A 22,964-nucleotide genomic window follows, 5' to 3' on the forward strand; every position below is an offset into this window, starting at 1 on the left:
CAGCCCTGTCCCCTCAGTATCGACCAATCGGCTTACTGCTCCCTCACAGTTTTGTCCTTCTGCCAGAGAACTCACAGCTATTTGCGAACTTAGTCCCAAAATGCTGAAACAAGCTCCACATCGACATCAAGTACTCAGGTACTCATCTCACAAATCCCAGGACCGGCCCACTATACTGGATTTAGGTTGACACAACGGTGGGCAGATTCATACGTCCAAGAAATGGCGATAGGAACCTTCCCCCATTGACATGCCTTAGTGTAATTATCATGTAGTTTGGGTTCCGACTGACTCATGATGAAGTATTAGTATTTATTCACAGGCTAATTTTGATCACTTCCTGTGGATCGGATGAGGACATGTCCTTCAACCGGACGAATGCTCAACTTGATCTAATAAAATGAACTGAATTTGTGTGACAAAGTTGCGGAAGGAGCATGTGACGCTGGAGACATTAAATGGCCAAAGTGGGGCGTGGTGTCATGCAGCAGGGATGTGGGGGGGGGGGTGAATACCAATGTCTGTTGTATGGATGTTGTCCATCACTCATGGTGCTCCTCTTCCCAAGCACTCACGGTGAAGAAGCCGGTCAAATGCGTAACTTCCAGTTGCCTCTAACTTGACCACCCCCCTTCACGACAAAATGATGTTGCGTTCCATGTCAGTACTACGACACCAAAGACCGTCTGCACCGCAGAGCTACCAGAGCTAATACCTAATGCAACGTCTCACTTCAAAACTTTGACACTCGGAGACTACCAAAGTTTGCTCTGTGGTTTAAAGTTAGCTAAAAACTAAATGCTGAACCAAATAACTGCAATCCAAAATGTGAAGCGATAAATTATCACCGCCATGATGCTGAGGCAAAGAATATCAAATATTTGTGTGGAAATTCCCCAAACATGAATAAATCAGAAATCATAACAGTAACTTAAAACAAATACAAAAAAATAAATTATGACATATTTTTTGCCATATTGCTCACCCCTTTCTGGACGCATTTTTAAACAAATACATTTTCTGCTATTTGTTTCAACATTTGCAAAAACAGGTGCATACTATTCTCGCATAGTTGTTTCTGTTAGTCTTTGTCATTCCATGTTAGAGCGAGCAAGTCAATTAAAGCGTCTATGTCAATAGACAGTGTTGTCATTGTACCACACATGCTTCTTGTGTGCGCTGGACCAAAACAATGTTGTGATTGTGACTTCATTTTCCTGCTGCCAGTCAACAGTGACAGCAGAGCTCAGACAGAATCAGCTGTTCGTCTTATATGGCTTGGTTTTTATTATACTGAGATATCTACAAGTACAGGCCTCCAGGACTCGACATGGAGTCACAGGTTAAAACAGTCTCGTGTCCAGATCGTCACTGTCTTCACCAGCAGTGGGCTGTCCATGGTACTGATATCCTGTATCCATGTTGGTGGAACAGCCACAGTCTCTGATGGTCACACCACCTCTTCATGCCCAGCAGCCTTGATGGGGGCTCTGCTTAGCGTCACTCTTAAACCAGATGTGCCTGGAGCATCGGTGCGCTCCACCGTCAGCAGCTGACCCATGAAATGCTGAAACAGAATGAGGAGTTGATAAGCTTTTGAGCTGATTTTTGCCTCTCATCCACCACCATCACCCTGTGACCGGCTGGGTGACGCTACTTGTGACTTGTGTCACAAAGACGGGCCTGGTCTCTTCAACAAAGCTTGATGAAAATAGCCCTGCTTGCCTGACATCTGAGCATCTAACAACTCAGAGCATATTAGAGATGGGCTCCAGAGTGAAGGCCCACACATGGTGACGGACAGAGTTGTTTTCTTGGTGGCTAAATTTAGCACACTTATTTCTGTGGTGTCAAAATGCCTACGAAAATAACCCACTTAAAGCTCCTTCACATGTGACACTGACTTGAATTTGATACCTGTAGTCTACAAGATTAACAAGTATTTGAAGTTTTAAACCAGACCTTGGGGGGTCGAGGTACCAGATCGTCATGTTTGTGGTCGATGGCGGTTCTCGTTGACTCCCTCTGTGCCTGTAATTCCTAGATTGGGAAAGAGATGTGATTGTGATTGGTGTGTTTCCCGAATAATATAGAGGATCATGTTGATATTCCGAACCTTCAGCAGCTCGTAGTTTGAGGCCTTGGCAACGTAGTGATCCCACGATTCAGCCATCAGCTCATACTGCATCCAATACGTCTTGATCTGTCAGACAAACTTCACAAGTCACACTGAACCTAATGTGACGCGAGGTTGGTATCAGGCTAAAGTCTCACGGTATAATTCAAAACCTTTGCGAGACCAACTGAGCTGTGCTAAAACAGGAATATTGCTCAAGTTCTGCACATTTTTTATGAAGCTTTACTCTTTACAGTGTTGCCGTAAAACCCAAGTACAGTTGAACAACTCCCTATTTACACAAGCAATTAGCAATAGCTTCTCGCTTGCTCGTGTATTGCTGTGATTGTGTGGCTAGCCGCGAATGCCAAGGCTAACATGAATTCGTGCTTCCCAGTGGCGATAAAACTAAACTACTGACAAGTCACAGTCACTCAAGTGCTTCTGTAGCTTAACTTTTCATGTCGCTACAGCCCTAGAAGTAAAGTAAGAATTGAGCAACACGTGCTCACCTCCTGGCAGATCAGCTCTTCCTCTCTGATGTCCTCTTCATCCAGCAGCTGCAGGATGCTGCGTTGCTCCGCGATCACTTTTCTCGCCGTGCCCTCGCTAATGAAGCACATGTTGTCTAGCGCCTCTTCGTCTGGTGAGATGGGTCGCATCCCCTCCATGTTTAATTCCTCCCGCATCTCGTTCCAAATCTCACCAACCTGGAGCGCCGACAGATCCATCGGTCACACCTGTGAAATGACTTTCCTCTACTACACAACTTCTCTTTTTCATTTTTCCACTGACTCAGACTTCTCTCTCAGTCAAGGGTATCAAAGTCAAACACACCTGAGGCTAACATTACGAACACATTCATATTACTAGCCCAGGACGTTCAGAGATTTGATTCACTTCAATTATGCTTCCCCGTGTTTCATTTTAGCTTCGATTTAGGTTCTATATTTTGGATCGAAAATGGAACGTAATCATATGCACTGTGCATCGGCCATTTTTGTAGTCCTTGTCGCTCTTCCTATCCAAAATCAGTTTTGACTAAAGGGGCCATTTTGTAAACTTTAAATACTGCATTTTCTGGACTCTAAGTTCCACCGATACTCATACTGGTATTGTTTCACCTATACGCAGGTGTAACTTGCAAGTATTAAAATACATAATTTCACATGTTATTAACGTTAATTCACAGTAATCGACAAGACCAAGAGGTAAACGTTACACGTGTGATGCGCTGATGATCTTGATTCTATCACACTGAGATCGAGGTCGGGCTCTGAGACAGGGATCTTGCGTGATCACATGTGATTAAGTGGATTAAATAGGAAAACACAACATGTATCATACAAAAGGCTGTTTTTTTTTTCTTTGGTGTCTTTGTGTGTAGCCAAAGTCGCAGGCGTGAGAGTGTCTGCAGTTGAGAGATAATTCTCATGAGTAAACGCTAGGATACTTTACTGTCATGACTGCAATAAATGTAACAGATGATTTCTCAGGCGGCTTTCTTCTAGATTGGCTAGGTTCCCTTTCAGGTCAGGAGTGTTGTGGTATTGCTGCTTCATGCAACACATGTAAAACAAATCAATTTGTAAAATAAATCGCCCCTGAAAATGCCACTTAGATGTTTTTATGTTTTTTTCTTATACTTTTTTTTGTGCGATGGACTTACAATCCCAAAATATGGCTATAACTAACTTAAACTAAGCTAGTAAATACAAACGTTTGAAAAATAACTTTTAATACAAAGGTACTTTGTGAGTGTGACACATTTGATTACTGTAAAAAAATAAAAATAAAAAACACAATAGGGCCCCTTTAGACCCTGTATTCTTAGTGGGTCACAACACTAACAAACACCTACACATACACCTATTGTTGGGGGTGCTTAAAATTTTGTATTGAAATTATATATATTTACACATAAAGAACAATTAATCTAAAGTCTGTTTTTCTTTAACTTTGCTTAAACCTCCTTAACATAATGAATAATTAGGAAAATATAAAATGTACACCCAAACATACATCTAATCTGACTGTAGTCACCTTGAAATCCAGATATCGTTTAACAATAGCCAGTGTGATGTGGTCTTTTGTTGACAAGCCAGGTAGATCTTCAAAACCTGCCAAAGAGTCGGCCATTAAAAAAGCTGACTGGTCGGAGAGCGATCATATTTTCAGTTGCAGCGATGGCCGTCATTAAAAGTGTTACCCAGTTTGCAGAAGATGAAGTAGATTTTGCAGCGGAGGTTCTCGGAGATCTCCAGCACTGCAGCGCTCGGCACGCTGGCGGGAAAAGACAGGTTGGATTCTCCTTTCTGGTGCTCGGTGAGGAGGGGCTTTTTAGGGTCTTCATGTCAGGAGGTGTTGAAGAAAGAACAGATTGAAAAACAGTAGTGACTAAATTGCCACACGCGTATGATTCAACAAGTCAGTGGTCTTGCATTGAAGACATACTTTTGATGGCTCCGTGTCGAGTGCGACTGACCCCCAGACCCACCTCCTCCTCCATCCATAGCTGCAGCAGGAGTCTGGGAGCTGTCTCACCACTGTCGTGCGTCCAGTTCAGGGCGTGAGAAACAGTATTGGGGTTGTCACACAGTTCCAGCAGGATGGCGAGCACAATGCCACGCACACATTTGGGACATGTCTGAGCGGGTTAAACAATGTGAAGCGGTGTTGAAATTGATGCTGCGCTCTCTGTTGAGAACAATGCTTGATTCTGAGTGACAAAACGCTACGTACCATGAGTAAGTTGAGCAGGTGGAAGACGCCATCCTTGGCCAAAAAGTAGTCTTCCGTGGTGTAGCAGCCAACGACACATGACCTACAGCGATAAATAATAATAGATTGAACCCTCACCTTAGTTTAAATATAGATTTCTGACTGGAAAATCTCACTGAACTGACGTGAGTGTGTGAACGAAGACGAACCACCAACAACGAGACACAAGTACATTGGAGTTGAAGCCTTTCGCTGACATTAGAATAACATTTATCTTAAGAATGAATCATATTGATCTTGAATATAAGGAGAGTTTTGCTTCACTCACCACAAGCAGTCCAGGGTGGAGAGGAGGAGCTTGTTGTGACCCAGGCCGCTGTAGAACTTATCTGAACCTTTGGTCAGGTAGTGAATGGCCATCAGAACCCCCTCTGACCCAAACAGCTCCTGTGATGCAACAATAAATGGGAAGCACTAAGAAACACCACTCAACTTTGAAGGTTATAATTTCTAATTTGACAGTGTGCTCCGGTGGGCTAGGACCAGTGCTGCTCTCTATTCTCAAAAAGGGTTTGAATCAGAAGCTCAGACTCTTCAACCACTACTTCCCTCTGTGATCACCAACCCTGTTTCATGATGGTAAACATCGCAGATACCATCATCTTAAATGGCTTGGTTTTTCAGATCTCAAGTGGAAAACAAAAGGGTTTTCCAGTGACAAAATGCAGACTATATATATATATATATATATATATATATATATATATATATATATATATATATATATATCACACAAGCTGAGAAACTCAGCTTGAGAAACTCTTTCCCACCTTTTTGTGCACGTCGACCTCGCACAGCGAGGACAGTATCAACTGGATATCCGACTTTATCTCCATAGTAACAGCATCTTCTTCCTCAATGCTCACTTCCATCTGCATCAGTATCCCTACAAGACAATACCTGTAAATCAATAACTAGGTGCAACGTTGCGTGGCTGATGTGGTGGAACGTACCGATCAGCTGGCTGATGATGCCCTGATCGCACAGGTCCTGGTTGACAGACGTCTCCCCCACGGCTGTGACCGACCTCAGCACTCTGGCACAGTGACGCATCAGAGCTTTGGTGCTGCCAATTTCTCCATTCACACTGTCGTCTGGACCAAACATTGAATCTGAAATATACAAGTAAATGCCAGTCAGTGTCCTTGGAAGTCACAGACCCCCGACAAAAAGCTCATCTCCACCCGTTCAGGAACGATATTGTCCCATATTTCTTTAGTCAAATATCAGTCAAATTCAAATGCGCTCAGTAGGAATGCTAAATTTCCTGCACAACACAGTGGACCAGCTTTCATCCAGCTCCTTGTTGCCATGAACACAGTGGATTCTGAGGGACTAATCTAATCTGTAAACACAGTGGCAGTCGGTCTGCCCCACACGACCCTTTACTCCTATAAAGCCATATGGTGCATTTGATTATTTTTAAAGCCTTATTTTATCTGTCATTTTTGATGACTCATCAATAATCATGCTTTTTTTGAGAGTATTCAGTTTGCACAGTTTGTCTTGTGTATCCTGATGTTTGAGAGTTTGAGACCGTCACAGCGCCCTCTAGATTTTTTCCCTAACCGCAACCAAAATTGACTAGGCATTTTCAATGAACATTCACAAACACGTCCAGAAGGTTTTACTGATTTAACTTAATTTATCTGATGATAACTTTGCAAGGTCGTTTTTGAACGCCCCTAAAAACATAACCTCCTAGGTGACGTTATTTAGGACTCAGTTCTCACCTTGGCCGATGCACCAGTCTAGCAATGCCAGCAGGCGTGAGTTGGCCTGACAGGCCATGTAATCGTCCAGCATCAGAGGAGCGATGGACTCCAGCGTGACCAGGGCCTGCAGCTGAAGTTCCTCTTGCTGTTTCTGGTTCCACTGACGCAGGCCATCCACTTGGGCAATTGGGTGGCTGAGGACGGTCAACAGTGCCTGAAATACCTGCTCCTCTTTAAAAAGCTGCCATTGGATAGAAGCGTTTAGAAATGTTACCAGTCATATTTTTCTAAACTGAACACCTTTAACACCAGACCTTACGCGCCGCTGAGTCATCTGACATTAGAACCAACAGGTTAAGAAGCATCTTCTTCATACTGAAGTCTTCTTTGCTGCCAGTCAGTGTGAGGTTCTGAACAAAAGGATTCTGACTTCTCACTTAAAAAAAGACAACAAACAAATTCAGCTGGGAGAAAACAACGGCTACCAAAAGTGTGTTTCCTTACGCTCTGGAAACGTAGCCACAGCGATGAGGTGTTTAGCAAACATGCTTTCCTGGAAAAACAAACTTGTGTCATCACAGAACTATTGCACCTTCAGTTGGATTTTTTGTTTGTTCCTCTTACTACAAGGAGCGAGCTGTTTTTCCCGGCGATGATCGTTGTGATGACAAGCAGGTCGTTCCGTAGCCGCAGGTCATACTGGCGGGAACTAAGCAACTGGTGGAAAAACGCCTCTTTGAGGGACCTGAAATAAAAAAACAACTTAATTGTTACGGTAAATGTATAGAAACTAATTTGCTTTTAAAGGAAACCTGAACTAGAACTGCATTAAATATTTATTTTATGATCATTCAACAGATAAGATACAAAAACGCAGAGGGCAGTAAAGAACACACAACCCTGCTATCATAGGCAAGAAGTATAAATGAAACACAAAAAAGAACTCCAAAGTTTTTTTTAAATAGTATGATTATTAGGCTAATTATATGAGTAGTATGACAAATCATCCACCTTTCCAATTTTTTCAAAATGGACCCCTTCCATGTACAATGAGCAGGCAAAGTTTGACAAGAGATGAATCTATAGTGAATCTATAGTGAATTTATAGTTTCTATAGTTACACCAATATTGAGATATTCCAGCCAGTGTTATTGCCCAGCATTTATTTGATCTTGTTCAAATATGAAATATCATTGAATGCAATGAGCTCAGTCAGACAGCAGGTGGCTCCTCAGGCTTTGTGAATCCAGATCAAACAACAGAGCAGAAAAGTCTCATCACTTCTCGCCTATTTCTAACCATTCCAGAAAGTTAAACTGGATTTTTATGTTCACAAACGTTTATGAGCTGCTTGGACCAGCTAAACCCTGAGAGGATATATATATCGGTCCCCAACCAACTTCAGGGATGCCCCCTCTGAACCTCAGAAAAGTAGGGAACACAAGCGTACGTGAGGCACTCGATGCTGCTGAGCTGGGCGGTGACTTCGTCTTTGCTTCCCTTCTCCACCAGGTTCCACAGGATTTCCGAAGAGCGAAACAGAATCTGGCCGGTCGGGTCACGCTCATTCATGTAGAGGCAGATGGTCTCGGCCCCGTGCGCACTCAGCATTAAAGCACAGTTCCTGTCTATGATTAAAAACAAGTCGGCGATAAGAACATCAGCTTGCTGACCCGATGACATTGAATGAAGAGCCCTTAAAATCAGTGTGATTTGATGGTTGTCAAGCAAGGATTTGTGCCTTGGAGAGCGGATTACAAATTATTATGAAGAGAGTTGTTTGATGGACTGATGGAGTGATCCGCTTCATGCCCCCCACACTGACCTGAGGAGAGGGAGAGCATGTCCAGAAGGTGCAGGAGGTGCATCTTGATGGACGGCTCGTTGTCCAGGGTGTGAAGAGACAGGAGCAGCGTCTTGGCCAGGTCACTGCGCTCAATGAGCTGCAGTATGTAGCCGGGGGAGGTGGGCACCAGGCCTGAGGAGGGGCACAGAGACAGGCTCTCAGAAGACAAACTAGAGACAAGGAAAAGATGGCGCAAAGATAGGTTAAGAAAGCAAGAAACAAGAATCAAGCATGCGGGAGATAAAAGGGTTTGGATCTGATTCCAGAATGGAGCTCAAAGTTACTACTATACTATACTGAGTTCAGACTGAATATATCTTTATATCATGGCTTCGATTTACAAGTTCTCAGGTTGTTCATATTTAGAAGTCTAAAGGATGATGCATTTAAAAAAATAAGGGATTATACTAAGATCCCCCCCCAAAACAGAAGATAAAACCAGTCATGCCCAGAGAGCCACGAGAGAGTCTCACTTAGAGAAAGTCTAGAAAAGCAGTTGCAAGAGTTGAAAGTCCGAGGCTTTGTCTTGGAGCGAAGGTCCGTACCAGGGAGAAGTTGTTTAGGAGCCACACAGCTGTAGTAGGATTTCACCGTGTCAACTAACTGTTGCTTTACATTGGGGTCAGGCACCTTCATCAGACATCCTGTTAACACAATCACACACTGTCAGTGGAGAAACCTGCTTCAAGAAGACAACACCTGCGTGATGGGTGGTGATGTTACAGTGTGGTACGCAGCTGTGGGTTTCAGTATCTGCTCAAGTGCTGCTTTGAACCTCCATGATGGCTTATAGAATGACATGTGATGTGATGGAAATGGATGCGACAGGCAACACTCCAGCTTCCAGACCTTGATGAGACTCTGATGTCTGGAGCTTCTTAGCTCAACCCCACAACATGGGAGAGGCTGGTTGTGACTCCTTTCAGGTCAGAAATGAGAAATGGGCAGTGCTCATAGGCTTTAGCAGAAGACCATGCAAGATGAGGGACGGAGCGATTGATGGTGTGGATCATCCTACGGAAGTCCATTTAGCTCTAAAATTGAAAAAATGCATCATAATATATTTCAATGGATCAAAACTGTCAACAGGTTCAAGTTAACAAAATGGCTGCCTGGCTCATGTGATATTGAAAGAGCACAAGACTACAAAAATGGCTGATGTGCCTGTGACTCGGCTCCAGTTTCAATTTCCCCCGCCATGGTTTTTAAATGCCGTTATTTTGTATGTCTCAAATGCACTATTATTATTATATTTTAAATGAGTTTATTCTACCATGAGCGAGTTCGAAATACAAAACTAAACAACAAGGCTAACAACCACAAAAACAAAAAAGAAACAAAAGTGGCAATGAGAAAAAAAAAGTGAGGATATTATGTGTAATTATGAAACGACATTATAGAAACATACGCAAAAAGTTCTCTTTTATAAAAAAAACAAAACACTTCATTTAAAGACTCCCTATGTGCCTCATTTCAAAATGTATTTTCTAAATATATTTCTGGGGACAAGAAATGCTCCTAAAATAGTCAATTGATCATGTCACAATGTGATTGTCACAATTAAAAACGTAAATGAGGCAGTTGCACTGACAATGAACAAAAAAAAAATGCACCAAAATAAAATTGTTAGAAACATTCTGACGCAACGAATTTTAATTTTTAGTCCGACTGTGCTATGTGGTTGTATGGGGAGTATATCACGCAGAGAATAGACAGTTATGTATGAGGAGGGAAAACATTTTTGGCAGGCCCCATGTGACTTACATAAGATGAGTGTCCTAAAATTGGCTTGAACTAGATGATTTTGGCAGCGGTTTCATAGAAGGGTCAGTATGTGGGGTTGTGGTTCGCTCTGCAGCCTCACAGCAAGAAGGTTTTTAATCCTTCCCTGCTCCAAAGGTGGTTGCTGGCGTCTACGAGTGTGTGGTCGCCCAGCATTTATGAATGAAGTTCAAATCCAAGATGTTTGTTTTACACTGATCAACATTGAATTTGGTTAAAATACATATAGAAGGGAAGTATCTCAGAGTGTTTACCCATGTGAGAGAAGAATTGTGTGCCATCCCGACTATAGTTGGGCTCGTCGGATGACTTTTCCTTCAGGAAGGGGAGGCTGAGATGACAGCAGAAGTCACCACTCCTATCATTTGCTCATGGACTTGTAACGGTGGGGTTCTTTTACCTGCTAATTCTAAGAACTTCACACAAAAGCGGCGCATACTCAGGATGATCAGCCACTTTATCGCTGCAGATGAAAAAGATTTTCCCAAAATTTGCCATTTCCTTCAGCAGCTTGAAGCAGGTTAAGAAGTTTTTGCTGAGCGTGAAAGATCCGCGCGGAGGGGCGTTGAAGAAGCAGAGTTTACTTTAGGACAAGTAAACCGATGACAGATCAGGAGAAGCGTCTGTAAATGAGTCTCCTGGGAAACATGTTTGGCTCTGTCTTGTTGCATGAGAGCTAATCCTTTTCCACCCTTCTATCAGGGGATCATAATGAGGCACATTTGACAGAAGGTTATGCGGACGTCATTTCTAAAATTAGCTTAAGTAAAGACAAGAGCCCACCAAGTAGCTTGTCAATCACAAAGAGCAGCTGCATTCAAACCAAACACTTATATATACTTATAAGGGATTTATGTTGTTGGGTAATTAGAATTAATTTTGAAAGACATGTAGTTGCTTGTTTGCTCAAGTGGAAATTATTATTAGCCTTTAAGTAGGCTTGAATATTAGACATTTGCAATCATCAACTGATCAACAAAGATGATCACAAGGTGGATAATTTGTTCTTAATTTATAAAAAATAAAAACAAAATTTCAATGAAATGAAAATATTTATGAAACGGTCTAAAAGAGAGGTGTAAAACATCAGGCTGAAGAAGGATACAATGCCATGTTGACAGGTCTTCACGATCCTCTTCAGTAAAAAAATGTTTCGCTCCTTCAAGTTTGTCTAAAATTGAACAGAACAAACACGCTTTAATCTCACACACACACACAAAAGATAATTTCATCTTACCGTTAGTGGATCTTCAAGAAGACTAATCAGCTTAATGAGGTCGGGGTTTTTACTACTGCCCTGATGAGAACAATGAAAAAGGGATTCACTATTTTTCTTGCCTGAAATTTAAAATACACGTATCCAACATAGGTGTCTCGTGCAACATAACCAAATAGAGCACAACTAAGTTCAAATGCTTATATACGTTGAGAATCTGGGAAATAACATGATATTGAATCAAATTAAATTAATTTGGGTCTGTATTATATCAAGACTTCTCAATTGTATAATTTTTTTTGACATTGTCTTTGTATCTTATTCAACATTGGTACTGTTCTAATTGTAACTTCACGTTATTTTAATTACTTGTCTTATCATTTATTGACGGTTGTAAAAGACTAAGTACGTAAAGACTGAATCCATGAATCCAAACATAAACGCGAATACCTCCTGCAGCCGCTGGGTCTTGTCCAAAGGTGCTGGGTTTAAAAGCGGGAATTGCGGTTTTCGCTTTTTAATCACGATTCCAGAGTCCATCTTACTAACAGAGCACTTGTCGTCAACCTGTATCAGCTGCGGAGAAAATAGTGACGACTGGTAAATTTAAAAACATGCTAAAGTTATCACAGAGAGGGCGTTGTGTTGTTATTAAAGCAAAAAAACAGCGACCAAAACAAGGCAAGAAAACTCGGTCTTCTTCCGTTGTGTTTCTCTTTGACGTGCGGGATGACAGCGTACTATGGTTTCCATGGTTACCGTGCACGGCTGTTATTTCGGAGGCGCCTACGAGACACTTGTGCAAGTGCTGCCATCTATCGTAAGGGATGACTATCTAACGCTCCTGTACCAGGGTGAAGTAAAAGCAAATACAAGATGGAACAGCGTCTTTTAATCTGTAGCTGGTCATCTCAACTATAGAGCCGTAACGTGACTGGGTTTGTTTTTCGGTAAAAATTAAAATTAATTATAGTTATATTTTTTTACAACAACTAATTTTAGTAATAATGTTTTTTTCTAACCTTCATTTCTTGGCCCATTTGAGACCTTAGTTAACAGTGGTGCGCTTCATTTTTTGGGGGTCAAATTATGCCTATTTAGATGAACATCGTGACCTGTTATACTCCACAAAGCAATGATGTCACGATTATCTCACCACTTCTTTTTTGAATTCTCTGAACGACAGAAGGATTTGAATCTTTGTGATGTGAGTATTGTCATTAACCGCTTTGAAACATTGTAATAAAGAATTATTACATGATTTTTTTTGTCCTGTGTGTCTGGCCAATCGAAAGTCTAAAGCCTCTTCAGAAAGCTCGGACTGTTGATCGGAGATCCAAGATGTCTCAGACTCAGGTGGACAAAACCTCCCTGTATCACTGGAAGGTGACACAATGTCAGAAGCCTGAGGTGGATTTATGTATCCAGCCACCATTCCAGAGTCCATTGAATGGACAACTATTTCAACTGGATTTAAATGGGATTGTTACAGGGGTACAAATACTAATACCAATTCAGTATGTAATATTGGTATTTTTATATGTAAATAATTAATACAAAGTAAAATAACATCAAATAACGAGTGTATATTTAATTTATATAATTATTATTGTTCGTTGTTAAAAGTTAAATATACGACACTTGAAAATAACGCTCCGGGTTCACGCTTCCTCTTCAAAACCGGAAGTGCTGTTCTACCAACAACGGCGCATTGATTTTCCTACGACAATAAGAGGGAGGTCGGGTTTTTATAATTTCAATTCGAGACCAGGAGAGCGACACTGTGGGTCCCAAAGTTTGGGACTCAGCATACTCAACACAGTCCGCCATGTTGTCGGACGCAGGTCAGTGTTGAAAGGAAAGCTAACATTGCTACATGCTAATTGTGACAGCCTGTCATGTGTTTTGGATTTAAACAGGCGTCTCTTGTTATATGTGTTGTCAAATGTGTTACCCACGTGGTCACTTGCTTGTATTTGTCGCGGCCCCTGTTTTGGAGGAGGTGGTTTTAGATCACATGTCTGTCATAACAAGGCACCAGTCACAACAAAGGCCCCTTTAAGTGAGGAGAGCTGGAGTGCTTCTATTGGAGTCTGACACGCCTGTTACCTCTTATGTGTTTGGTCTTCTCAGCTGTGGTCACAGAGTTTCGTCTGTGCCATCAATACCTTAGTCAATAGTCTTTAAATATGTACCCTCCTGGTGCTCAAAATCCTTCTTTTTCTTCATTTTCTTTAGCTAGACTGAAGCTCTTATCTCCCCATCTAAGTCCATATCTGGGTGGGTTGTACCTGCAAACAGTACTACTCCACCCTTAATTCAACCATTTAGTATGCATAAGGATATATTTAATTAATGAAAAGTGTAGTTTGTGCACTGTTCTTATTCCCCTTCATGTGTCCAGATTATTCTGGGAACACCTCCGGCGCACGGCGAGGCAAGAAGCGTAACTCTGGGGACTCACCAGGTGACGGCCAAACGGTACGTTCTTCTGGGAGGCAGATAAACGTCAGGGTGAAACGCACTAACAACCCGCCACCCGGACAGGTAACTCATTTCACCTTTGCGCTTTTTATGTACGAACGCTGAACTGCGTTTTCATTTCAGAGCAAACGGAAGGCTACAGACACAGAGGAGGAAGACGACCAATCAGAGAAGAAGTACAGGAAGTGCGAGAAGGCGGGTTGTTCCGCGACTTACCCTGTTTGTTTTGCAAGTTCATCTGATAGGTAAATGACTCAGGTAAGCAGACAACATGGCTGTTGTTTTAACATGTCACCAACTTCTTTTTTAGATGTGCTAAAAATGGCTACACATCTCGCTGGTACCACCTGTCATGTGGGGAACATTTCTGTAATGAATGTTTTGACCACTACTATAGAAGGTAATGTGTTGAAATTTAACGGACAGCTCTCTACTGCATGATTATACCGTTGTGGAAAGAATAGCAATGTTTGTGTGTGTCACAGTCACAAAGATGGATATGAGACGTTTGCCCTCTGGAAGAAAGTGTGGACGAGTAATGGAAAAAGTGAGCCCAGTCTAAAAGCTTTCATGGCTGATCAGCTGCTGCCCTACTGGGTAAGAATGGAAATGATGAAATGAACTTTATTTATAAAGTAACTCGCAGACACTGAGTGCCACCCTGAGTGCTTTGTGGAAAGCTACACCTATTTGTTAGTGAATCAGATATATCGATTTCACTGACTCCCTCTTTACTCTTATTTATTTTCTTGGTTTCTCTCTGAACAACCTTGATTTAATTATTTAGCTCTTCTATTTTGAACTGAAGCTCTGCACTTGCATCGTCCCCATTTGACGGTGAGCTGATTTTATTTTTTAGGTTCAGTGTACCAATCCAGACTGCAGGAAGTGGCGCCAGCTCACCAAAGAGATCCAGCTCACCTCTTCTTTAGCAGCCACGTATCGCTGTGGCATGAAGTTTAACAACATCAAGGTGATGATGAATAAAGATGTCATCTATCAATTATATGTGACATGCTGTCAGACTTGAAATGGTGGTAGTATTTTAAACTGTATTTTTTAATGGCATTGTCACTGTATTATTCCTTCCATGGGTTACTTGATATTGATGTCCCGTCTTTTGTTTCTGCTTCACCTACAGATTGAAGGGCCGGACCAGTGCAGCCAACCAGAAGACCTGGTGAGCATTTTCCCTTTTTACAAATGACTCTTTTTGATGTTTGGTTGTGTACCCAATACACTGCCCATTAATCTTTGCTTCTGTGCCCAGAGAGTCGCTGAGGTGGTGGAGAACTGGTGGCACTCGATGCTGATTTTGCCTCCACTGTTTAAAGAGAGCCCAGCCACCCCTTTCCTGGCTGCTTATTACCCTGACTGTGTGGGAATGAGCCCGTCCGGGTCCCACAGCAACCTGGTGAGCGAGCTGAGGGCCGACCACTGCAGAGCCGTCCAGCCGCAGAGTAAGTCTGTGAAAATGTACCAACAAGAGTCTTGATTTCTGACTGGGTCTTCCGACAGTTCCAGGTCTTTCCCCGTACTTCCAGCCCTTCTACCAGCCGAACGAGTGCGGCAAAGCTCTGTGTGTCAGACCAGACATGATGGAGCTGGATGAGCTTTATGAGTTCCCAGAATTTTCGCGGGACCCAACGATGTATCTGGCGCTTAGGAACCTGATTTTAGCTTCCTGGCACCGGAATTGCAAGGTGAACCCCCTGATCTTGTCGTCAAAATAGGTTTTTACTACTACAATTATGCATGGGGAAGCTTAACAGCACACTCTACATCAGGCCTGCCCAACCTGTGGTCCCGAGCCGCATGCGGCTCTTTCTCCAGTTTCATGCAGCTCTTCACCAAATGAGCCGCCAAACTGGCTGTGATTTTGGTCAAGTTGCTGTTGAGATGGTCGTTTATACTGGAAATAAGATGAAAAAGTAAGAGCTATTCCGGCGAAATATGAAAATATTGTTCAAATGCTTTCACTTGACTTAAACTTTGAAACATAAACAATAAACCTCGCCGGCTTGGAGCGCGTTCAATGGCGATGTGTCCTAAGACTTGGATCGTCATCAGATCCACGATCAACACGATTTACATTTCTTAGTTCCACGTTTCACTTTGTCATTCCCTAAACTAAACATATGCCATGTGTTTCACCTGTCATTCATTGTTGAGTCCGTGTAATTCAGTGGAGTGAAGATGAGACGCTCCAGTCTGCAGCGTCTTGCACACACAGAGGCCATGTTATTGGTGGCATGGCTACATAAATAAATTAACAAATATATATATATATATATATATTTTTTTTTATAGATAGATAAGACAGATTCACAGTAAAATGTATGAATTTTAAAAATGCATGCGCAAGACACATACACCGGATGCAAACCAGCAACCTTGTGACATACAGGGATGTGCTTTAACCACTATACTGCCGCTGAGTCACGTGACCAGCTGTTCAGGTGAGCCTTACAGCCTGACATATCTGTAGGATGTGGCTCTTTTCAGCAACACAGTAAAACATTGTGGCTCTCAGCTTCTGATTGGTTGACCACCTCTGCTCTACACAGTGGTCAAGTTATAAAAAGTTTAAGGGTGGGATGGTCAATTTCTTTTCACTGTTAAAATGGAGAGGGCTGACGTGAAGGGGCCTGCACAGTTACGCCCTTAGTGTTGCTTGAGCACCATCCCCTTTCCATCTTTTTCCTAACCTGATATATGCCCACTTTTTTCCCTTCAATCTTAAAGTTTTGAAAAAAGGGTTACTCTCTCAGCAGTTCCATGTTTTAAGTTTAAAAGTCTTAGGCCAGACATAAAGCAATATTATGTGTTTGATGATACAGACTAATGAGAGTTGGTTGTCTCAGTGACAAGAGCAATAATATTCAGTTTTCATTGCTTGTCTGTGCATGAGTAAATGTTGACGCTGTGGCTTGCTATGCGGCGTGTTGGAGCGATAGAAGGCGACCACAGATAAACATACTTTTACAAATTACTAGCTGTGGAATTTAGTGCAGTTTCGTTTCATAAATGTGTTTTTTTCACTTCAGGAAGTGCTGACGGCTGAAAAGTGTGCCCTGCACATCATCGTGCGAGGATTGGTGCGTGTTCGCTGTGTACAAGAGATGGATCGAGTGCTTGACTTCATGACCAGGAAGGGTCTGATCAACACCGGCGTACTGACAGCACCGAAGCCACTGTTGCCGGAAAAACACCGCACTGTGAGGCGTCTTTTTTGTGCTTTACAGCTATTTATACAGTTAATAAAAGTCTCTGCTTTTCTCTCGGCATCTCTGCACAGAGGAGTGTCATTGTCATTGGTGCTGGAGCTTCTGGCCTCGCCGCTGCGCGACAGTTGAAAAACTTTGGCATAAAAGTAGGTGACCTTGGCAGAACTTATCTGTAGCTCAACATGCAAAGTAGCTGCTGTATGAAGGCTGATTTGCTTCCAACTCTATTGTTATTTCACTGAACCTCCGATGCTCACTCCATAGGTACTAGTTCTGGAGGCCAGGGACAGAATTGGTGGTCGGGTTTGGGATGACAGCTCTCTAGGGGTCACTGTGGGTCGAGGAGCCCAGATTGTTAACGGTTGTGTGAACAACCCCATCGCCCTGATGTGTGAACAGGTGAGACGTTCTCTTCTCATTCATGTCGTCATCCTTTAATGTTTGATCATCTCCTACAGATGAACTTCAAGATGCACAAACTGGGGGAGCGGTGCGACCTGTTCCAGGAAGGAGGACAAGCCACTGACCCATCCATCGACAAACGAATGGACTTCCACTTCAATGCTATTTTAGACGTGGTGTCTGAATGGAGGAAGGACAAGACTCAGAGCCAGGACAAGCCACTAGGAGGTACTGAACTTGTCCAAGTCCATGGCAAATGAAAATGTCATTCACTTTGACGGTTCATTGTTGGTTGTTGTTTGATGCACTCACGTCCCTTTTACTCCAATTTGGCTTTTCTTTTTTGTAGAAAAAGTACAAGAAATCAAAAAGAACTTTCTTCAGGACTCTGGGATCCAGTTCAGTGATCTGGAGGACAAAGTGCTTCAGTTCCATCTCAGCAACCTGGAATATGCCTGTGGCAGCACACTAAACCAGGTGAGGCACATCCCAAGGTTCCGTGCTTGAGAGGTCTCCATGTTTGTTATGGAAGTCAGTGTCTGTCTTCAATATAACTTCTGCTTGTAGTTTTTGTCCCGTAATACCTCGGATCTAATTGCACCTTGAGGGACTTGTTCTGTCTCTTTCTGTCTTTCATTGGTTTTTCGTATAGATTGGGGAACCTAAACAAATTATTAGTCAACGAGTTACTTGTGCTGTTTCCAGTGCTCTTGCGGGGACAGTAATGTGTAATGATTAATTACTGTCATAATAAGCTGCTAATACATGCGCAGATAAGAAGTTTAAACACACACACACACCCTTCTCTCCACACTTTAGCTCTTGTTTACTCTCCTCCACACTTGGGTTATGTCCATATTTATTAATCTAATGTCTCTAATGTTTACTCCCCCTCTTCTTCTAGACTGTGTAATAACATTTTGCTTCCAAATTTTCTCTAAATTTATATTTAATTTTTATCGTAAAAACACCTCTCTGGTCACTCTGAGGTCTCAGGCGCTAGACGGAGGTCGTGCTGTGGTGTTGAACTGCGGTTAAATTAGTAGGATGTTGGAAAAGTTATTATAGTTAAGGAAAACTATTAAAAAATTAAAATCTAAATTGTGAAACATTTTAATAAAAAAACAAGGTTTTTCAATAAAAAATAAACTGCATTAAACAGTTAAAATTACAGCGAAATTCTCCTTAGTGTTAATCTTTGTTAATTCATTTCCTAAAGAAGCTTTTTGAGATTATTTAAAATGTATTTATTTTGGACGTTGTTAGATGGGTGCAGCATGTCAAAGTCCGAGACGCCACTTGTGTTGAAGAAAAAAAAAAAACCAAAACTTATTAAAACTAAACTGAAACCAGGCATTTTTCAAAAACTAAAACTAATTCAAACTAGCCAACCCACTCTAAAAACTCTACTGAATTTCTAAGAAAAATACGAAACTATATACTAAAGAACTAAACTAAAACTAATGAAAAATCCGACACCATTCTAACCTTGGATGCTGGTTATCCTCATTCAGCTTCATGCGCTGCGTCTCTGATGACAGGAAAGCTACTTAGTACCAGCATTTCACTGGCAGAAGCTGTTATTGCTCTTTGTTACTGAAAAATAACTGCTTTGTGTATATTTAAAGAGTAAATAACACTCTTTCTAAAAACATATTTTGACTTAAACAAACTAATTTTTCGCAGAAAACCCAAGTGAATCACTGTGTCTGTAGTTGTAGTGGTCTAGATAAATACACGATGTTTAGGTTCACATTGTATTTTGATGAGTAACATTTTATGGAATTTTGTCCATCATCTGATTTTGAATATGAATAAGATCTAATGTGACCGGTTTGGTGTGGTTTGACAACAGTTGATTGTACTTCTAAACCTTTGTCATTATTTTCAAATGGGATTTTGTTCACTTTTTTTCCTGCAGGTTTCAGCAAGGTCGTGGGACCACAACGAATTCTTCGCCCAGTTCTCAGGAGACCACACTCTGCTCACCAAAGGCTATGCTGCTTTACTTCACAAATTGGCCGAGGGACTGGACATCAGAACCAAGTGTCCGGTGAGAGCCCACCCTGCTTCAGAGGGGACCCGAGTCAAACCTTAGAGGATACTGTAAATGCCAGACACTTGGCTCAAATGTTTTCACTTCACTTTCAGGTTCAGGCCATCGACTACTCAGGTGATGTCATCAAAGTTACTTCCTCCAACGGCACCCAGTGGACGGCACCTAAGGTAGGAATGCAGAAGCAAATGTCTCATTTGCCTAGTTGTCGTTTGTGAAGGTAACATCTCATCTGACAGGTTCTTGTTACGGTGCCACTGACGCTCTTGCAGAAGAACATGATTCAGTTTCACCCTCCCCTTCCTGAGAGGAAGCTGAAAGCAATCCACAGCTTAGGAGCTGGGATCATAGAGAAGGTACCTGGGGTTGGAGTGGTTTTATATCTCTGAAAGGCTTCTTTGTTTGGCTCCGATTTAAAACGTTTTTACCACAAGCACATACACACACACACACACGTTTGTATTTCCATCCTTTTGGGGACATTGTGAGGCTTCTCATTGCCATCACCATTTCCCCGTCTTCACACCCTGAACCTAACCATCCAAAACACATGGCTAACCTTAACCAGGACTCTGAACCAAACTTACACTCAATTGTAATGACCCAGTTATAATGAAATCTTCATCCTCAAATTGAGGTTTAACTTTGTGGGGTCCAGCCAAATGCCTGCTCCCCCTGGAGATCAGAGAAAAAACACCAGGGTGTAATCTGAGATCAATGATGATGACATGCTTTGAGAACTGTTCACCTCTTCCAGATCGCTCTTCAGTTCCCATACCGATTCTGGGACGGCAAGGTCCAAGGTGCTGACTACTTTGGTCACATCCCGCCCAGTCCTGACAAAAGAGGAATGTTCAGTGTCTTCTATGATTTGGACCCTCAGGTGTGTTCTGCTGTCACGTTTCATCCAGGCACTTTATAACATTTGTTTCCATGCCCTGCAGGGTAAACAGGCTGTGCTCATGTCCGTCATTAGTGGGGACTCGGTTGCTGCAGTGAGAGACATGGAGGACAAAGAGGTGGTTGGCGAGTGCATGAAGGTGCTCTGTGAACTTTTCAAGGAGCAGGTGAACACCAGATTTGTTCTGTATTTTCCTCGTGTTTCTCCCTTGTTTTCATTCCAACTTTCATTTTGCTTCGTCGCTGACAGGAGGTCCCTCTGCCCGTGAAGTACATGGTGACACACTGGAGCAAAGACATGTGGTCCCAGATGTCCTACAGCTTTGTGAAGATGGGAGGAAGCGGTGAAGCTTACGACATCCTCGCCGAAGATGTGCAGGGAAAAGTATTCTTCGCTGGCGAGGTAACAAGAAAAACTATCATAGAGATTTGTGGCGTTCAGTCCCGATTCATTTTTCATTTTGTCTTCTCCCAGGCTACTAACCGGCACTTCCCACAGACGGTGACTGGAGCTTACTTGAGCGGAGTCCGAGAAGCCAGCAAGATGGCTGCCGCATGAGCTAGTCGTCTCAGAACGTACACCAGCACTGACACACGACTCATCCAAAGCTCTTGGACACTAATGCAAACTGCTTTGTGTCTTACAAACAAGATGACTGTTAGGAACTTTGTTCTAGTCATCGCATACACAGTGTGCATGTGTATGTTTGTGTGCTTGTGTGGGATCAAAGTTAGTAACTACATTTACATTTACGTTATAAATACCCAGCCCTGTTTCACTTTTAGGTGTCATGGATGTAAGATCTGTGTGACCTGTTTTCTGCCATCGTAAAGGTCCAGTTAAATCTCAAGTCAGTTGCCCTGGACTGACCCAAACCTCAAAACTCTTGAATGTACAGCACTTAGGATTCAGGCTTAAGGACGAAAAGGCTTTTTTTTCCGTCATGTGAAACAAGACAAAAATTTTAAAAAAGGATGGAGCCTTGTGGAACCACCTAAAAGGAGACTCATCCAGCTACAGACTATAGCACGAGCCTTTTCAGACCACAGTTTGGGAGGCAATGGGGCGGAGCTACTAGTACGTTGTATGAGAACATGTCGTGACAGCAGACGCAGAGATCGAGTTGGGGGCGTCACACTTTGGAGAGAAAGTGGAGGAAGAATCAACACTTTTGGACCAACGCCAACCTTTGCTTTGATGAACATATAGACCCATTTCTCAGTCTACGTTATCCAAAAATATGCATGTGAATTTTGGCAATGGAAATGGCTCCATTGAAAGAGAGGTTTTCAGCGCCAAATACTGTATATATGGTTGTGTGTTTCTGTGTTCTAACTGCAGATAAGCTCAGTAAACTTTACAGTGAAGCAACATGGCACACTCAAAATATATTATATGGGTCTGAGATCCTTTTTTCACCTCTCGCCTCTTTCGTCTTGCTGGTAAATTTTCCATCTTTTGCAGGTAGCCCTGTCACATAGCTTGACATACTTCCAATGCACCCACTCATGTTTATGAAATGGGTTAGTAGTTGTGCTCTAATGCCTTAAATTTAGCTATCAGCACCGCTGTACTGCGCCTAAAACTGTGGTCTGGAAATATTTATTTAGAATATTTATTCTCAAGGTGCTTGTGGGATACTGTTGAAAGAAGGACAATATTTTTCATTTCTCAGTTTCTTACTCCACCAGCATTTTGAAACAAAATTGTTGATAAATCTTGAAACCATACATGTTGGATTTAGAAACAAAAACTGTAGGATCCATAGTGTGACCTGAAGGAAAAAATGTAAAAAAAAAATTGTAGTCCCTCAAAGTCAAATGACTTCGGTTGAAGTGTTCCAAAACTAAAAGACAATGTAAAGATCTTTAAATTACTTTCCAGTTGACCTCTTTGAATATTCCTTTACCATGGTCAGATGTGATTTTTGATAGACGAGAGAGAAGTTGTTGTGTTAGCACTTTGAGTTAAATAGCGTTCTTGAATGTGTTTTTTGTTGGACGAATGAGAAGACGACACACTGAGCCCTCGCTGCCTCAGGGATGTGATTTTTATCATCGGTCTAATAATGAACAATATCAGGATTCAGCAAGTCTCTGTATTTGTGTGCGTCGATTCTTGTGGCTTTGGTTTGCGGAGTAACAGAACGTTATTATTTACAACCAGCTTTGCGCATCTCTCTGGGACTCCTCATGCAAATCCAGTTCTTGTCATAGAACACGTTTTATTTATCTATTTGTGTGTAATAAACTAAGCTGTCAACTGCCTGGATGATCTGACTGATCTGATCTGTAGAAGACATAGTTGAACAAAATGTCTGCTGAAACAAGTGATCCCTGACCTCTGATCAGGTGTCATAGCTAGTGGCTTGCAAAATCAATTTTCAGCATATTGATCTGCAGAAAAAGAACACATCTTTTAAAGAAGAAGAGGTCACT

At 42.1% G+C, this 22,964-nt stretch overlaps 2 protein-coding genes across 5 annotated transcripts; one reads left to right on the forward strand and one right to left on the reverse strand.

Annotated features, from left to right (window-relative positions):
* Nucleotides 1-1,245: 1,245 nt before the first annotated feature.
* Nucleotides 1,246-13,464, reverse strand: LOC128757398 (cilia- and flagella-associated protein 69-like). 3 transcript variants are annotated; one of them, XM_053862651.1, is made up of 24 exons: nt 13,415-13,464; nt 11,907-12,032; nt 11,478-11,537; nt 11,346-11,411; nt 10,641-10,750; nt 10,495-10,571; nt 8,932-9,102; nt 8,438-8,590; nt 8,063-8,240; nt 7,237-7,357; nt 7,117-7,165; nt 6,927-7,048; nt 6,631-6,853; nt 5,851-6,009; nt 5,668-5,783; nt 5,166-5,284; nt 4,859-4,940; nt 4,571-4,763; nt 4,326-4,463; nt 4,160-4,236; nt 2,629-2,826; nt 2,117-2,203; nt 1,963-2,040; nt 1,246-1,567 (listed from the first exon to the last, which is right to left on the reverse strand). In XM_053862651.1, the coding sequence occupies exons 2-24, from the start codon at nt 11,994-11,996 to the stop codon at nt 1,451-1,453; spliced, it is 2,784 nt and encodes a 927-aa protein (XP_053718626.1). In that variant the 5' UTR covers nt 11,997-12,032; nt 13,415-13,464; the 3' UTR covers nt 1,246-1,450. The 3 variants fall into 3 exon arrangements, with proteins under 3 accessions (XP_053718626.1, XP_053718627.1, XP_053718624.1); XM_053862652.1 differs by lacking the exon at nt 13,415-13,464 and adding an exon at nt 12,479-12,571 and having other exon boundaries at nt 9,004-9,102; XM_053862649.1 differs by lacking the exon at nt 13,415-13,464 and adding an exon at nt 12,479-12,571.
* On the forward strand, nt 12,849-22,787 carry LOC128757399 (lysine-specific histone demethylase 2). 2 transcript variants are annotated; one of them, XM_053862654.1, is made up of 21 exons: nt 12,849-13,300; nt 13,861-14,003; nt 14,064-14,185; nt 14,251-14,340; nt 14,426-14,537; nt 14,800-14,913; nt 15,082-15,120; nt 15,211-15,400; nt 15,459-15,643; nt 16,988-17,158; nt 17,239-17,313; nt 17,432-17,566; nt 17,626-17,797; nt 17,919-18,046; nt 19,491-19,622; nt 19,721-19,795; nt 19,865-19,981; nt 20,383-20,508; nt 20,570-20,692; nt 20,776-20,928; nt 21,001-22,787. In XM_053862654.1, exons 1-21 carry the CDS (start codon nt 13,285-13,287, stop codon nt 21,082-21,084), a joined length of 2,502 nt encoding a protein of 833 aa, XP_053718629.1. In that variant the 5' UTR covers nt 12,849-13,284; the 3' UTR covers nt 21,085-22,787. The 2 variants fall into 2 exon arrangements, with proteins under 2 accessions (XP_053718629.1, XP_053718628.1); XM_053862653.1 differs by lacking the exon at nt 12,849-13,300 and adding an exon at nt 13,571-13,736.
* Nucleotides 22,788-22,964: the final 177 nt, after the last annotated feature.

This window comes from Synchiropus splendidus, chromosome 4 (assembly GCF_027744825.2).
Source record: "Synchiropus splendidus isolate RoL2022-P1 chromosome 4, RoL_Sspl_1.0, whole genome shotgun sequence".
Lineage (NCBI taxonomy): Eukaryota > Metazoa > Chordata > Actinopteri > Syngnathiformes > Callionymidae > Synchiropus > Synchiropus splendidus.

Bases quoted from the DNA above. Each gene is read 5' to 3' on its own strand.
- LOC128757398 (XM_053862649.1), bottom strand. The intron at 8,591-8,931 runs GTGAGACTCTCT...GCCCCTCCTCAG, and splicing joins CTTTTCTAGACTTTCTCTAA to GCCTGGTGCCCACCTCCCCC. The intron at 4,764-4,858 runs GTACGTAGCGTT...TAACCCGCTCAG, and splicing joins ACCTGCTCAACTTACTCATG to ACATGTCCCAAATGTGTGCG.
- LOC128757399 (XM_053862653.1), top strand. From the start codon at position 13,646: ATGTACCCTCCTGGTGCTCAAAATCCTTCTTTTTCTTCATTTTCTTTA. The intron at 15,121-15,210 runs GTGAGCATTTTC...TTCTGTGCCCAG, and splicing joins GCAGCCAACCAGAAGACCTG to AGAGTCGCTGAGGTGGTGGA. The intron at 15,401-15,458 runs GTAAGTCTGTGA...GTCTTCCGACAG, and splicing joins CAGAGCCGTCCAGCCGCAGA to TTCCAGGTCTTTCCCCGTAC.